General features: G+C 53.7%; 1 protein-coding gene across 3 annotated transcripts in view; it reads right to left on the bottom strand.

Annotated features, from left to right (window-relative positions):
• SGPP2 (sphingosine-1-phosphate phosphatase 2) overlaps nucleotides 1–17,327 on the bottom strand; it is a 104,684-nt gene that overhangs the window by 18,293 nt on the left and 69,064 nt on the right. For all 3 annotated transcript variants that reach the window (XM_041737152.1, XM_041737153.1, XM_041737154.1), the window contains 2 exons: nucleotides 11,603–11,782; nucleotides 8,376–8,465 (listed from right to left, as the gene is read on the bottom strand). In XM_041737152.1, coding sequence (XP_041593086.1) covers nucleotides 8,376–8,465; nucleotides 11,603–11,782 — 270 coding nt within the window. The remainder of the gene's footprint in view (nucleotides 1–8,375; nucleotides 8,466–11,602; nucleotides 11,783–17,327) is intronic.

The following is a 17,327-nucleotide window of genomic DNA, read 5'->3' as shown; positions in this document are numbered from 1 at the left end:
GGCTCACCGCTGAGCAGGGAGCCGGGTGTGGGGCTCGGACCCAGGACCCCGGGATCACGACCTGAGCTAAAGGCAGACGCTGAACCCACTGAGCCCCCCCAGGCACCCCCTTCATGACTTCTATTACATCCCTATAAATATAGGTGGGATTGATTCCTTATCCTTACTGGACATTTTTATTTTTGTCTTTTGGGAATTGCCTGTTCTTGCTATTGGTTCGCTGGTCTTTTGCTTATTGATTCCTTGTAATAACTGTTTGTCTCTCATTTATTATGTTCATGTTTTTAATGATGACTTTTGATTTTTTTTTTTATATAGAGAAGTTAAAGTACGTAGTCAGCCCTTCTAACTTGTCTTTGTGGATTATTACATTCAACATCATGCCTTTTTCTATCTTAAGCCTACATAAATATTCATTAATGTTTTCTATTTTTTCCAGTTTCGAGACCACGTGATGGGTATAAGAGGCTTCCTGGCTGAGACCAAGTTGCCTCACCTTGAGCACGAGGGATTGGCTTCTGCCTCTACAGCTCTGAACTACTGATACTAAATGTGTAGGATTCTTTTCTAAGGGGTACATCCATCTTCTGAAGGTGAATAGTTTGCTGAAACAAACTGAATTTTTCTCATTATTGAATTTGATTTATAAATAGGCTCCAGGGGCACCTGGGGTTAAGCATCGGCCTTTGGCTCAGGTCATGATCCCCCGGGGGGTCCTGGGATCAAGCCTTGCATCGGGTCCCTGCTCAGCAAGGAGTCTGCTTCTCCCTCTTCCTCCTCCCCATGTTCTCGTTCTTGTGCTCGCTCAAACAAACAAACTAACAAACTCTTAAAAGAAATAGGCTCCATCCTCAGGGTTCAGTGGTTAGCTGAGGATTACAGCAAATCATGCCGCTTCTTGTTCCCTTTGTCCCAGTGGCAGGACAAACCAGTAATAATGTACAAAACTGCAGTGAGAATGAAGTGCATTCTCATTCTCAGTATTGTCTGGAATGTCACAGTGGCAGTGGGCATTATGGGAGAAATCTGTGTGTGTGTGTATATATTATTTTTTCCCAAGGGGCAAAAGAGTCTCTTTTTAAAAATCATGTAAATAGCGGTTTAGCGCCGCCTGCAGCCCAGGGCGTGATCCTGGAGTCCCGGGATCGAGTCCCACGTCAGGCTCCCCGCACAGAGCCTGCTTCTCCCTCTGCCTGTGTCTCTGCCTCTCTCTCTCCGTCTCTCTCTCTGTCTGTCTCTAATAAATAAATAAAATCTTAAAAAAAAAATCATGTAAATAGAGGCGCCTGGGTGGCTTGGTCAGTTAAGCATCCACCTTCAACTCAGATCACGATCTCGGGAGCCGGGGATTGAGCTAGCGTCAGGCTCCCTGCTTGGTTTGGGGGGGAGTCTGCTTTTTCCTCTTCTCTGCCTACTTGTGCTCTCTATTTTTCTCTCCCTCTCTTTTTCAAATAAATACTAAATGAAATCTTTCAAAAAATCATGCAAATAAATAGGAAGTTCTGATTCGGTGATTGCATAGATTTTGAAGACGGAGTATTTTCTTTTAAGAGAGGCCTATGGGGCAGCCCCGGTGGCGCAGCGGTTTAGCACCGCCTTCAGCCCAGGGCGTGATCCTGGAGTCCCGGGATCGAGTCCCGTGTCGCGCTCCCTGCATGGAGCCTGCTTCTCCCTCTGTCTGTGTTTCTGCCTCTCTCTCTCTCTGTGTCTCTATGAATAAATAAATAAAATCTTTAAAAAAAAAATAAGAGAGGCCTATGATTATAAACTAATAGAAAAACCCTGCCCTTTAATGAAACTCCAACACACTATATAATCCACACGGCAAATGTCCAATAAAAGACACCTGCGGAGAATGGGCTGCTACGGAAGGTTTGGTCCCATCTCTGGCTCCTATATTTCCAGTAACTGGAACTCACCTAGGACACAGGTGTAGCCTGGAAGCGCTAACTCAAAGCCGTGCTCTGTCCCTGGATGTGGTTGTTTTTACTTATTTGGCAAAAGTGAATGCGTCCTCCACACAGTCGAGACTTGCGGCCTTTATCCGAGCTGCCTTTGCAGCAGTCGGGGTAGGAGGACATTCTCGGGAGACTGTCGCTGGTCAAGGCCCACTTCCCCATGGCCACCCGGCCTGTCCGCCCGGCTGGAGCCCCCGCCGCGGCCCAGCACCCAGGTGGCCTCGCCCCAGGGCGGCGACAGGCCAGTGCGGCCCGTCGTGTGGGCTCCTGCCTCGGAGCCACCTCCGACAGGCCGGGGCCCAGGCCAGGGTGGCCCCTCCGGCCCGCTCCCCCCCGGAGGACCCGCAGAGCCACGGCTCACAGGCCGGTGTCGGGGAGCACAGGGAACATGAGCCTGTCACCTGCGCTGTCAGCAGACACGGCCCAGGCGGCCGGCGGGAGGTGCCCCAACGGGGTCGGCCACGGCAGAGGTGCCCTGCGCCCTCCTGGGCCGCCTGCCGCCCCCTCGGCCCCTAATAATGATTTAGTTCATCTGGAAAAAAAACAAAACCCGCATATGACACGACAACTTTAAAAACCACAGAGGATGAATGTCCTACTGTGAGCCCTTATTACCTTGGAAACCAGAAATAATTCTCTATTTTATTTTTTTAAAGATTTTATTTATTTATTTGACAGAGAGAGAGAGAGCGAATGCACTCAAGCAGGCAGAGCGATAGGGAGACGCAGGCTCCCCACTGGGTAGAGAACCGGATGTGGGGCTGGATCACCGACCCGGGATCATGACCTCAGCTGGAGGCAGGTGCTCAACTGACTGAGCCACCCAGGCGTCCCTCTCTATTTTATTTATTTATTTTATTTTTAAAAAGATTTTATTTTATTTTTTATTTTATTTTCTAAAAATTTTAAAAGATTTTATTTATTTATTCACGAGAGACACACACACACAGAGAACGAGAGGCAGAGACACAGGCAGAGGGAGAAGCAGGCTCCATGCAGGGAGCCCGACGTGGGGCTCGATCCGGGGACTCCAGGATCACGCCCTGAGCCGGAGGCAGATGCTCCACCACTGAGCCACCCCGGCGCCCCTTCTCTATTTTAATAAAAGGATAAAAATATGTCTCTCCAAGGTAAAGAAAGAACAATGTGAATAACGTGGCGCTCACAAACACAACCAAATTCCCTTTTTATCTCAGTAACTAACTTATCCTACAACAGAAAGTAAGACTTGGCTGGCCTTAATTTATATTACAATTAGCTTTCTTTTCCATATTAAGAAGGGCAGTTTGAAGTAAGTTGTTTTTTTTTAAAAGTAGTTTCAAAGAACTTGGAAAAAAACACAATGACATTGCTCTAGTCCAAAGCCAGAACACAGTTTTGTATGGGATGCAGATAATTTAATATTTGAGAAGCCTTTTCAACGTTCTCCAACTGCAACCAAAACTAAAGCAAATACTTAGGGGAACAAAATAAATGAGTAAGCAAATAAACCCCAGTATCTATATAATTATCCACAGATCAAACAACTGAGCGACAATAAAATAGAACAGCATTTCGGCTAATTCAAGTTCAAAATAATGGAACAACCATTCATTAATCTAACAGCAACAACAGCAACAACTCGGGCTAATTTTGCTGTTCACATATTAGGGACGGTTACCTTATCAGTCAAAAGACTTAAAAATAAATTCTGTACAAGCTGATTAATTTCAGGCACCAAAACCAGTATGAAACCATCTTGATCTGCTCTAATCCTCCCCTCCCCACATAAATGAGTATAATACCCGGTTTTTGAGTCCTCGAAAGAGCAGGGAAATGCAATAATGTCAATGTAGAAAGGATACCACTGGGGCTTGGTCTGCCCTCTTCTTCTGACAGCAGATCCATTTCATTTTGGAGAACTGCCCCTCCCACAGGGCAACCGTAACCCCAACCCTAACCACCACTGCCCATCACAGCCCCGGCTCACAGAGGCTGGCTCCTGACTCACTGGACCAACCTGCCGTGCTCAGCACCCTTCGGCAGCGTGCGATGCAGCAATGGGCTCATTGTCCAGGCCAGGCCAGGCCATTAGACACTTGCCTGGAATTCTCCTTACTACAATCCTTTCAGGAACAAAACAAAGAATTTAAGCCCAGAGCTCCCAGGCTCTAGTCTCAGAGAGAAGGCAGCCCAAGAACATGGACCTACCATGTGAAGAGATGGAGGGAGAAGCTTAGGAAGAAGCGGGGAGACTTCCAACAAAGATCTGGACCTCAGGTCCCATTCTCCCAATGGCGACCTGCACCTCTGCCCTTCCTATGGCTCGGATGTAAAAACCAGTACGTTTTCCTCGAACCTTAAATGAGTTTGAGTTGGCGTCTATCATTTGTACTCAAGGAGCCCTGACTCGCGCAGATGAGAACCTCATAGGTTTGGGAGTTCTCAGTAGTGGTGACCTCACTGGGTTGTCCTTCTAGTCCCTGTTCTCGGGGTACGGCCCTTGCAGCCCAAGGGGGTGGCTTCTGCGGGCTTGTGCGTGCTCTGAGACCTGTTCCGCTTGTTGAGCCTCACTGGTCCAATGGCCATCAAGGGTTCACCCCTGGAAATGAAGATTCTGATCTGAGAGGTTGTGGGGTTCTTCGAATGGTGGTACCCCAGAGGGGACAGGGCGCACTCTCAGAGACACCCTGGTTCTGGCTCTTCCAGAGGCTTAACTGCTCAACCTCATCCGCATGGAGTCGGTGAGCGGCCCAGTCCTTCTAAGACATTCGACCCTGTCTCCCCGCACCCCCCTGCAGCTGCCATTGGTTTACTCTTGAAATCAAGAGAACATGAAATCATACACACATAAAAGTGGTTTCTGTGAATCATCAGTCAGGATAGTTTTCACTATGGGAAATGTAAGACTTCCACAAAAATCAGCTCGAGTAATAACCGACTTTTTACCCTGATCAGAAGCTAGAGGCCGCGGCCCCAGGCGGGGGTGGGGGGCATCAGCAGCTCCAGGCCCAGCAGAGCTGCGGTGTTTGATTTCCAGGTTTTCCATGAGCACTGCTGACTTCCCTCAAAGGCCGGCTCCCCTGGCGTCCCCGAGGGCTGCGGCTCACAGTGGGGCCACCTGTGTCCCCCTTCACACCGGCAGGAGCTGGAGACCCCTCCCCGTGCAGGGGCAGCTGAGCACATCCCAGCCCTGGTGCGAGAGCAGCCCTGGGCACCTTTAAGACTCGGATTCCTGTGCTTGGGGACGACCTGGCTGCGGGAGGCCTGGGAGGAGGCGCGGGGCGGCCCAGCTGGTTCGGCAGGACGGGGACACCCCGCAGGTGCAGCGCCGGGCCAGTCCCCAGGGCCCTGAGGTCACAGGGCAACCCCTGCCTCTGACAGGAGGCCTTCAGGGCTGAGCTGGCGCGTCCCTGCTCCCCGGGCCTTGCGGCCCGCAGCCCCGGACAGCGCGAGCCCTGAGGGTGCGGCTGCCGGGTGGGGCCCCTCGCGGCGGGCTGGGCTCCTCGGGCCCCTCCGGGTTCACAGTCAGCGGCCTGCGCCCCTGCGTCCCTGCGCCCGAGCCCCTGCACCCCTGTCCCCACGCCTCTGTCCCCTGCATCCCTGCACCCGAGCCCCTGCGCCCCTGTGCCCGAGCCCCCGCGCCCCTGCGCCCCTGCGCCCCTGCGCCCGAGCCCCTGCGCCCCTGTACCCCTGAGCCCCTGCACCCCTGCACCCGAGCCCCTGCGCCCCTGTACCCCTGAGCCCCTGCACCCCTGCACCCGAGCCCCTGCGCCCCTGTACCCCTGAGCCCCTGCGCCCCTGCACCCGAGCCCCTGCGCCCCTGTACCCCTGAGCCCCTGTGCCCCTGCGCCCGAGCCCCTGCGCCCCTGTACCCCTGTGCCCCTGCGCCCCTGCGCCCGAGCCCCTGCGCCCCTGTACCCCTGAGCCCCTGCACCCCTGCACCCGAGCCCCTGCGCCCCTGTACCCCTGAGCCCCTGCACCCCTGCACCCGAGCCCCTGCGCCCCTGTACCCCTGAGCCCCTGCACCCCTGCACCCGAGCCCCTGCGCCCCTGTACCCCTGAGCCCCTGTGCCCCTGCGCCCGAGCCCCTGCGCCCCTGCGCCCCTGTGCCCCTGCGCCCCTGCGCCCGAGCCCCTGCGCCCCTGTACCCCTGCGCCCCTGCACCCCTGCACCCGAGCCCCTGCGCCCCTGTACCCCTGAGCCCCTGCGCCCCTGTACCCCTGAGCCCCTGCACCCCTGCACCCGAGCCCCTGCGCCCCTGTACCCCTGAGCCCCTGCACCCCTGCACCCGAGCCCCTGCGCCCCTGTACCCCTGAGCCCCTGCGCCCCTGTACCCCTGAGCCCCTGTGCCCCTGCGCCCGAGCCCCTGCGCCCCTGTACCCCTGTGCCCCTGAGCCCCTGCGCCCCTGTGCCCGAGCCCCTGCGCCCCTGAGCCCCTGCGCCCCTGCAACCCTGCGGCCCTGAGCCCGGGGCTCCCGGCCCCGCTGCGCAGCCCGGTGGGCGGAGGAGCCTGAGCACCCCGGGCCTGGGCGCCGCGCGTGTTGTCGCTCCTCAGTGGCAGCGAATAATCGGCTGGTGTGGACGCGGGGGCAGGCGCCCCGGGAGGATTTTCAAGCAGCTTTCCCTGGGCGGTGCGGCACCGCGAGGGCGGACAGCCAGCCGGGGGCAGGGGTTGGGGGCCCTGAGGATGGAGAGCCTGGGGCGGGGGGGGGGGGGGGGGGGGGGGGGCGGAATGGGGGGGGCGGGGCTCCCTCCAGGCGCTGAGCTGGGGTTGCAGCAAGGAGACTCCAATCCATTACTTGCCTGGATCCTTCTATTGAAACCAAGTGCCCCCTTCTGCTGCTGGAAACCATGGACCCCTGAACCCCAGGCCCTGCCTCTGGCGCCACTGGGCCGAGTCAGACCCTGAGATCTTCATAAAATAAAACTGCGCGTGTGGAAGAGGCCTGGGGTGGGGAGGTGGGGGGCGGGTGGCGGTCCCTCCGGCCTGGCTCCCGCTCCTGGCCAGATGCTCCGATAGGAGCACCTGCACCTGCACCTGCACCCGCAGCCGAGGGAGGAGGCTTCAGTCATCTTCCCACAAGCACCTCCGGCTCCGGTCAAACGCCCCACGTTGAAAACAGGACGAGGGGAGCTGTGTGTCTGCAGGTGGCCGAGGTGGCTCCCCGAGCTCTCTGCTCGCATCTCCCGCCCCCCCCTCCCCCGCGGCCTCACGCTGCTTGCTTTGCATTTTGACCGGAATTCTCACCATCATTTATTTTATTATCATTTATTTTCTTATCATTATTCAAGCCTGTGGAAATTAAAAAGTAGCTCCAGATAAAAGAGACACCAAAACAGCCGCGAGGCTTCTGCGGGGCCCAGGTTGTGCCCGTGGACCTCCCTCTGACGCCCCCCCACCGGGCTGTGTGCTGGGCCGAGCGCCCGGGGACACAGGCCAGCCCCTGCCCCTGCGGGCCCCTCGCTGCCACCGCGCGGAGGCTGGCGCTCCACGGACCCCAAGTCCTGCATCTCAGCCGCAGCCTGGGGGCAGCACTCCCACACTGGGGGCCTGGCCCGCTCCCCCTTGCTCGTCCCTGGCTTGGGGCCCACCTGTCCCTGCAGCCAGGTCCTCGCCCGCTGTCCCCTGCTCTTGTGCACAGGCCCTCTCACCCCCCCTCCCCGCCACCCTTCTTGTGACCGCCAAGCACCAGGCCCAGGAGAGAAACTAGACGGTGGCCCTTCCCTCGGGGGTCTGTTGAGCTTCACCTGGAGACTGACACCCATGGGTTTTTAGCGACACCCTCCTCGTGCCAGTCACGAGGATCAGTAGCGCCCCGAGGGGGACCGGGGCCAGCACCGGGGCCTGGAACCCCGGAACAGAGCTCTGGGCCGTGTTCACGGGCTGCCGGCAGCGCCCCAGACCCGAGAGACCGTGAAAGGGAGGCCAGACCCTTACATGCAGGCGTGTCTGCGTCCACCACCGCCTCCGGCCCAGGCAGCTCGAGGGAAGCCAGCCCGTGACTCTGGGCTCTTCCCATGGAGGAGCGGGGCCCTTTCCCTGGGGGTGCAGCCGAGAGCCTTGGACGTGCAGGCCGCCTCTGCGAGGGCCAAGCGGGGAGCCCAGCACACGCCCGCTCCCCTCAGCCGGCTGGGGGTGGAGACCCACCACCATCGTACAGCAACCCGAAAACAGGGGGCCGAGTCCCTGGTGCCACGCCAGCCAGGCCTCCGGGTCGCGAGGGTCTGGCCCAGCGCAGCCTCCTCCATCCTACCTTAATGACCCATGTCATCATGCAGGGGCCACAAGTAATAGTTACTTACCTCACTGGCCTGGCGGGAAAAATAATCACACATGCAAATAGCGTGAGAGGCCTGTAGGGTGGGGAACACACCCACCCGCTGGCCACCGTGTTGCGGGGACGGTCACCCGAAGACCTGAGCACAAGGACTTACCAGGACCGTGTGCATCCCGGTGTAAAGTCTGCTGAGACACACCAAGGTGGAAAACAGCACAGCCATCAGCAGCCCCAAGATGAAGGGATACTGGGCGGAGGAGAGAAAAGAAGGCCATTAGCTCCTGCTCACACCCCCACCGTGTGAGAGCCTCGACCTCAGCTTCCTGCACCTGCAGTCTCTGGTCTGAAACTCCGTGGAGGGGTGCCGGGGGGGCTCAGCGGTGGAGCATCAGCTCCGGCTCAGGGCGTGATCTCAGGGTCCTGGGATCCAGTCCCGCATCAGGTCCCCGTGGGGAGCCTGCTTCCCCCTCTGCCTGGGTTTCTGCCTCTCTCTGTGTCTCTCATGAATAAATAAATAAAAGTTTTAAAAATAATAATAAAACCACTTGGAAAGTGGGAAAAAGAGCAAAGAGAAGGAAGACACCCAGGACCACAGTCCTGGGAGGAAGTCTCACGTCATACTAACATCCATATCAGACAGGGTCAGAGCTTGGCTTTAAGCCTCATGACCACACACATGGTGCTGACAGTTTTAGTAAATAATTTAGTGATTTAGTAAATATTTTGTTTTATCTCGACCTATTCTTAGAGTAACACGTAGGAAGTATACAGTGTCGGGCAAGGGGCAAGGGGCAGGGTGGATGGACAGGACTGGCATCCGCAAGTGCAACCAAGTCCCTCCAACCGACTCCCCACGGAAGCCCAGGGGCCGCGGCCCACGCTAGGAATGGGCGCCCTCACCCGCAGACGGGCAGGCGACAATCCAGACTTTGCTAAATCTCCGCACCTGCCGGTGGGTCACAGCAGCAGCAGAGGAATCTGGCTACCACGGAGTCACGTAAGGAACACAGGGACGCCCTGCGTGGAAACGCACACCGAGGGGTCTACCCCACAGGCCTCAAACGCTAGCGCCGCGCTGTTCCGTGGCGAGAAGACAACAGAGGACGCACGGCTGCCTGTACTCTGGGTGGCACGGGACAGCCGCCCTCCCGCCGGGCCCACGCGGCCCTATACCGTGGGGCCTATCATCAGCTCCATCCCACAACTGCGGAACTCTGAACCTCGACAATCACTTTCATCACTATCGGACTTTACCAGGCACAAAGGTGCTTTCCCCTCAATCATCTGGTTGGATCCTCACCGCGGGCACCGGCCTCGGAGAGGCAAACCCACCCGCCCAAGGTCACACAGCCGGTAAAAGGGTAAGAGAACCAGAAGCTGCATCTTCTGAGTCCACATCCAGCACGTTCGTTCTTGTCTTTTTTTTTTTTTTAATTTTAAAAGATTTTATGTATTTATCCACGAGAGACACAGAGAGAGGCAGAGGCACGGGCAGAGGGAGAAGCAGGCTCCTTGCGGGGAGCCCGAGGCGGGACTCGATCCCAGGACCCCGGGGTCATGCCCTGAGCCCAAGGCAGATGCTCCACCACGGAGCCACCCAGGTGTCCCCAGCACTTTCTTTCTGGTGCAAGATGTGATCACAATCACGCACGATCCTATGTCTTTTCTTGACATTGATCACTAACCAGAGTCTCAGGTTTTAATTTAAGAAAAAGTGTCAAAAATGAATGAGTTAATGCATTCAGAAATTAGAGTTTGGGCACTGGCCTGAACACATAGTTGTAGAAATAAATCATCTTTAGAACTATTTACAGCAAGCAACCCCAAGAGCTAAATATATTTATCATTAAAAATTGAACAGGAAAAACGTTCCTAACAACTCGGACCGAAACTGCTGCATCATCTGAGGTGAAGAGAATGTTTTGCAAAGCACCAGGCAGCCTTGACACGAATCTGTCAACGGTGGTTGGCGCTGTGTCCTCGCAGTCATGGCGACGTGGGCCTTTCTGCTGCACGAGGTCTCTCTGGAGGCGGAGGGAGGGCAGCTGGCTGGGGGCCCCCCGGGGCCCCTGTGTCCCCCGGGGGCAGAGGCCCTGCCTACGTCGCAGCTCAGAGGTCTGCGTGAAATTAATTCAGTGGGGCCTGGAGCTCTCAGACGGTTGTGATGCTGGCGTGACACGTGGGTAAGTCGCGGTACAAGATTATACCTAGTGGGACATCATCCTTAGACCTGCCCCTTTCCACCCAGGTCACCAAGCAGAAGGCGGCAGGGGTAGAGCCAGGACCCAATGGCACCAGGCCGACTCCCTGAGCTCCCCGCCACCTGGAACGGAGACTGTCCCCGTGATTCCAGGGGGGAAGGGACGAGGTGAAACAGCACTGTCCTCCACTTGCAAGACTGCCGGGGCTCGTGAAATCTAAACTGTCCGGAGAGTAAAAGGTAAAACATCTCCAATTAAATGCAGACTTGGGAGAGAACCCGTCGGGGAGGCCGAACAAAACTCCACCGCGGTACTAACCGAATTTTTCAAAGGTCTGACGGTAACCAGCATCTAAGCAGATACTAATTAAGCGAAATTCTTCTCTTTTCAGCATTTATCAACCTGCTGTCACCTAGAGAGTCCTCTAGAAGACACGCAGCCTTTATCTCTAGCGGCCGCGCCCCAAACAGGGGCAGAGGCACCCCTGGGAGCCAGTTTGGGGCATGACTCTCCCGCCCTGGACCCCGGGGAGTCTAGCAGGAGGATTTATCTGGGGGAATCATCTCAGCCCCCGGGGATCGTTTACGAGGATCATAAGCGCCTCACGTCTGCTGCCAACAGAGGCCGAGAGAACTGATCACGCGCTGTCTCGGGCAGCTCAGGGTGGCAGGGCTGGGGGGTGGGGGAGACCCTGCACCCTGGCTCCCGGGACAGTCCACGTCGTGCTGACAGTGGGGGTGTTGTTACCGGGGGTGTCTCTTTCCCCATGAGGCACAGCCCGATTTGGATGCTGACCCATATGTCACTTCCTCTGCCAAGAAACGGTCGCCGGTGTCACTGGCTCCATTTGTTTCCATCCTGCCTGGTTTTCATTTTATAAACCTCAGAGTCCCGCAAAAGGGACAATTCCTTTTTTTTTTTTTTTTTTTTTTAAGATTTTATTTGTTTATTCCTGAGAGACACACAGAGAGAGGCAGAGACAGGCAGGGGGAGAAGCAGGCTCCATGCAGGGAGCCCCATGCAGGACTCGATCCCAGGACCCCGGGGTCACGCCCTGGGCTGAAGGCAGACGCTCAAGTGCTGAGCCACCAGGTGTCCCAGGGGACAAATCCGAAACCAAACGTCTCCCTGCTGCCTCCTGCAAGGATGAGGCGCGCGGGGAGGAGCGGTCGGGCGGCCTCACCTGGTATCTGTCCCTAGTGGAGATGAGGAGGGTGAAGGATATGACGGTGGCGGCCATGGCGTGGGTAGACGGCATCCCGTACTCGGCGATCACCCTCTTCTCCAGCTTCACCACGGGCGGGGAGAGGGGCCGTGGCCACTTGAGGATGTCCTTGGCCACCTGGCCAATATACATCACCAACTGCAAAACCAAAGGGCCGCCGTGAGTCCAACCAAATCAGCAAAACCCCTAAACTGCATGAATTTGTTTCGGGGCTCCCGGTCTGTTGGCCAAACTCCCCACCCATTTTTCTTTTCTTTCTTTTTTTTTTAAAGATTGATTTATTTATTTGAAAGAGAGAGAGAGAGTGCAGGAGTGGGGGACAAGCAGGACGGAGGGAGAGAATCTCGAGCGGACTCCGAGCTGACTGTGGAGGCCAAGGTAGGGCTCCATCCCGTGACCCTAAGGTCGCGACATCAGCCGAAACCAAGAGCCGCAGTCTTCATCAGCGGCACCACACGGGCGTCCCCACACCCACCCATATCTAAACTTTAGGGGTATGCTCACAAGCGTTTCTACAGCTCGCACGTGTGCCAGGTACTGTCCTCGGAGCTTTACAGATACTAATTCGCTTAATCCAGTAACACCACAGAATGCAGCTCTATTTCCCAGGGGGTAACCACTGTCCCTAGCGAGCGGAGCACCAGATTCGAAACCCAGTAGCTTTGCTTCAAAATCTGCGGCTTATGCCACCACGACGACACCTCAAAACCCAGGATGGTTCTCAAATCTGACGGCCCTTGTTTTTAAGTTTTTTTTTTTTTTTTTTTAAATGATACTCAAAGAGAGAGAGAGGCAGAGACACAGGCGGAGGAAGAAGCAGGCTCCATGCACCGGGAGCCCGATGTGGGATTCGATCCCGGGTCTCCAGGATCGCGCCCTGAGCCAAAGGCAGGCGCCAAACCGCTGTGCCACCCAGGGATCCCCTGTTTTTAAGTTTTAACCAGAAAAGTGACTGTTCTTACAGACCTTCTGCTTAAAACAATATTTTTGAACGCCACGGCTTCTTCCGATGCACGTAGGTGACACACTGGGTGTAATTCAATTCCTTTCCATAATCAGGAGCATCAGTAGAATAAATGGCACGAGTAGTTTCAACCTTAAAACAAAGGCAACTCAACTGACAGTTTTCTCAAATGATTTTTCATGGTGGCATGAATGAAGAAACTGCCCCCCCCCTTCTTTTTCTTAAAGCACAAGATGGAATCAGAATTTGGCTTCCATGCCCCTCAGAGATGAACAGGGCTGCTAACCGCAGACTCATCTTGTCAGAGAGCTTGACAGGACGATTTCAGGATCAGTTTATAAGGAGGGAAGAGCAGCCCATTTACTCAAGTCTGCGTGGGCAACTCGAAGTGTGGTCTGAGGACGGGCCGCGTGCCCACCACCTACACGCTGGTTTCAAAGGCAGAATCTGAGGCCCCCGCCCAGACTTAGAATCCTGTTTTCACGCAAATCCCAGGTGGTTCATGGGCCCAGAAGGCCCTGAGAAGGCCTGCATGACCCTGTATTCTCGCCCAGGTCCCTTGGGCCTGGGCTTTAATGATAAACCTTCCCATCGTCTTACCATGACCCATTGATTCTACCAGGGCTTTATTTAGCTCATGATGGATGGTGTTACCTTGCTTTGGCCCAAACCCACCGTGAAGGACTATTCCAAAATAACTTCCATTAGTCAGCCAAGAGTGCTTCGGGGTTTTCCACTTCTGGTGCTTTCTTTCAACTCTTTACATCTGAGCATTACTCCAGCACACTCCCCTCCCCCCCCCCAAGGTGCTGCTTATGTTTTCTGCTCCACTGTCATTTTGCTCTGGGTTAAAAAACCAAGAACCACTGTCTGTGCACAGCAGGCCAAATCCACAGGCTTTAAATCCTCAGTGACAATCACTGAATTCCATAGCTGTGATTTCTAATCGGACTTTGAAATCCAACCTCTTTGCCGTCGCCTTATTACCAGGAACTACTGTCCTGGAAACCATCGCACTCTTTTATGTTTCTGCCTCCCTCCTGGGGACCTGTAAAAACCCACATCAGACTGACAATTACGTGTGGAGTGACTACCAGGAATGTCTCGGAAGCTGCTTGAGCTAGATTTCTTGACACAGTCCCTTCCTCACTCACCCACAAAAATAAAACCTGCAGGCATAATAACTCCAGTTTGCTCAAAAACACTTAAACTCCTCAGACAGGAATCCTAAAAACCATTAAGCGAAGACAGCCGGGGAAGCCTTCGGACAAATGTTTAAATTTCCTTAAAGTTCACGAATCCCTCTGCCTTCATTTCTATTTTTCCTTCTATGTTTGAAGGAAGTTTTTTTTTTTTTGCAAAAGTATTTTACTTATTTATTCACAAGAAACACAGAGAGAGAAGTAGAGACACAGGCAGATGGAGAAGGAGGGTTTTTAAAAACCATTTTACTTATTTATTCGTGAGAGACACATAGAGAGAAGCAGGCTCCCTGTGGGGAGCCCGATGCGGGACTCGATCCCAGGACCCCGGGGTCACGCCCTGAGCCGAAGGCAGATGTTCAACCGCTGAGCACCCCCAGGTGTCCCTGAAGGAACTTTCTAAGAATTAGGACAATTGTTCATTTCACTTCAATATATTGCCACAGCGGCACATTGTATCTGACCGATAATGTCGGGTCACGATCCCGTAGTGGCAGCTCTCCTTGCACAGAAGGAAGGGCTCTATTTTTCAAGCCACAGGAAAGGAGCAGTACTGGAGGCCTGCGCAGGCCTGTCTGGGCCTTTGCATTCACTACAGCAGAGCGACAATGTACCGAGCCCGGCATCAGGTTCCCGCCCGAGGGGAGAAACCATCACGTAAACAGCAGATCTCATCATAATGCAAATACGCCTTGAAAAACATCGGCTAATCAGTTCTACGGACATGAATGTATGTAGAGACAGAATGAAGAAGCCAGAGCAGCAGCAGCAACAAGAAAGAAGTACATACTACAGGATTCTCTTTTTATAAAATTCTTGAAAGTGGTTTGTCGGTCAAGCACAGGGAGCAGACCAATGGTTGCCAGGAAGGGGGGAAAGAGACTACAAATGGGCACGAGGATACTTTTAGGAGTGATGGTTACCGATCTTAATCACTGTGATGATTTCACGGGTACGTACACTTGCCCAAATATTCTGACTTGTACATTTTAAATACGTGTAAAGTTTGTGAACACACTCAGAATAGTGGAATTGGACATTTTCGATGGGTCAATTATATGGTATGCAAATTACAGCCCCATAGAGCTGCTAAAGACGTGCGATTTACTAGATGTCAATGACATCTCACGAAGTGGCTGTCTTCGCCTGGGTTGCCATAACAACCAAGGGTAGACTGGTGGCTTATGAACGATGGAAATTTATCTCTTACATTCTAGAGGATGGAAAGTCCAAGGTCCAGGCGCCAGCAGATTTGGTGTCTGGCGGGGACCTGCTTCCTGGTTCACAGACAGCCATACTCTTGCTGAGTCCTCACACCACGACGGGAGTGAGGGAGCTCCCTGGGGTCCTTCTTATAAGGGCACTAATCCTATTCATGAGGGCTCCACTCTCACCACCAAAGTACTTCCCAGAGGCCACAGCTCCTAATACCATCCCATTGAACACTAGGCTTCAACATGTTAACATTTCAGAAGTTTTCTCAAGTAGGAGGAGATGTGTGGGGTGGGCCTGGCCGTGAGACCCCGTGTGGGTCTTAGGTCCACTTGGAGGTTCAGGGAAGAGGTGTAGGCAGACCGGATCTGTCCTCAGGTGTCCTGGGCAGAGTGAAGGCAAAGAACCCAAGACTAGAGGGAAGAAGACCAGGTATGGGAATATTGCAACATCCAGATGAGAGAGAAAGGGATCAAGGTTGGCAAAAGTGGGGCAGTAGATAGATTTTTTTTTTTAATTTTTATTTATTTATGATAGTCACAGAGAGAGAGAGAGAGGCAGAGACATAGGCAGAGGGAGAAGCAGGCTCCATGCACGGGGAGCCCGACGTGGGATTCGATCCCGGGTCTCCAGGATCGCGCCCTGGGCCAAAGGCAGGCGCTAAACCGCTGTGCCACCCAGGGATCCCCGCAGTAGACAGATTTAAAAAAAAATTAAGCTGGGAGACTGTTGAATAGGTTTATAAGAGTTGGAAGAATGGGGGCACTGGGGTGGCTCAGTGGTTGAGCATCTGCCTTTGGCTCAGGTCATGATCCTGGGGTCCTGGGATCAAATCCCACATTAGGCTCCTTGCAAGGAGCCTGCTTCTCCCTCTGTCTCTGTCTCTGCATCTCTCATGAATGAATAAAATCTTAAAAAAAAAAAAAAAGAATGTAAAAGGCAGTGCAATTATGCTAAATTTAGGAAGCCAGACACAAAAGGCTACATATTGCATGATTCCGTTTATATGAAGTATCCAGAATCAGTAGATCCATAAAGACAGAATAGATTAGCGGTTGCCTAGAGCTTGAAGGCCAGATGTCTGAAATCAAGGTGTCAGCAGGGCCACACTCCCAGGGCAGAGTCCTATCTTTGTTTCCTCCACCTAGTGTCTGGTGGCTGTAGGCCCTCCTGGGGGCCCTGGGGCGGGGGGGGGGGGGGGGCGGCCTCCAATCTCCGCCCCTGAGCTCACATTATCTCTTCCCCTTCCTTCGGTCTCCTGATCTTCTGTCCATCTTAACTCTTCCTCTGCCTTTTTCTTTTAAGGGTACTTGTCATTGAAGGGCCCACTGAGATATCCAAGACCATCTCCTCATCTCAAGATCTTACTTAACTGAATTACATCTGCCATCATTCTTTTTCTCAAGATCGTGTTCACAGGTTCCACGTCTTTTTGAAGACTACCATTAAATCCACTATATTCCAATGAACAGGCACCGTGCTGTTTTGGGGTTGACCATGGAGAACAAGGTAGACAAGATCTTTGTTCTTGGAGAGCATATGAAGTGAAACATTGGCAGAAAGTATGCTTGGAGTCTTTGCATCTTATTGGTCCAGTAAAACAGCACTGTCCTGCTTTTAAAAAAAAAAAGTGTGCTGGATCTGACAAAATCAAAAAGTCAAAAATATTAGAAACAATACTGTAGATGTTAGCATCACATGTTATTAGGGAATTACAAAATAAATCCATGCGCTATCATTACATTACATCTATCAGAATGGCCAAAATCTAAACCGCGGACACCACCAAATGTTGATGAGGACGGGGAGAGAAACGAGAAGGCGCGTTCATTGCTGGTGGGGATGCAAGACGTCAAGCCACTTTGGAAGGCAGCTTGGTGGTTTCTGGCAAAACGAAACGTTCCCTTACCGTAAGATTCAGCCATCGTGCTCCTTCGTATTTAACCCAAATGAATCGAAAACTTATGTCCACACAAAAGCCTGTACATGCGTGCTCACGGCAGCTCATTCCTAAGAGCCAAAACTTAGACCCAACCAAGCCGTCCCTTGAGTAGGTGAGTGGATATATCCAGACAAAGGAATATTATTCGGCGCTAAAAAGAAGTGAGTTTTTGAGCCCTGAGAAGACATGGGAGTACCTCAAGTCCACACCGGCAAGTGAAAGAAAACCATCTGAAAAGGTGACATACTCTAAGTTTCCAACTATAGGATTTTCTGGAAAAGGCAAAACTATGGAGAAATGAAAAGATCAGGGGTTGCGAGACTTTGGAAGAGAGGAAGGATGAATAGGCAAAGCGGTGAAACG

The sequence above is a fragment of the Vulpes lagopus genome, chromosome 22, assembly GCF_018345385.1.
Source record: "Vulpes lagopus strain Blue_001 chromosome 22, ASM1834538v1, whole genome shotgun sequence".
Taxonomy (NCBI): domain Eukaryota; kingdom Metazoa; phylum Chordata; class Mammalia; order Carnivora; family Canidae; genus Vulpes; species Vulpes lagopus.
This window is presented reverse-complemented; position numbering and strand designations above follow the sequence as displayed.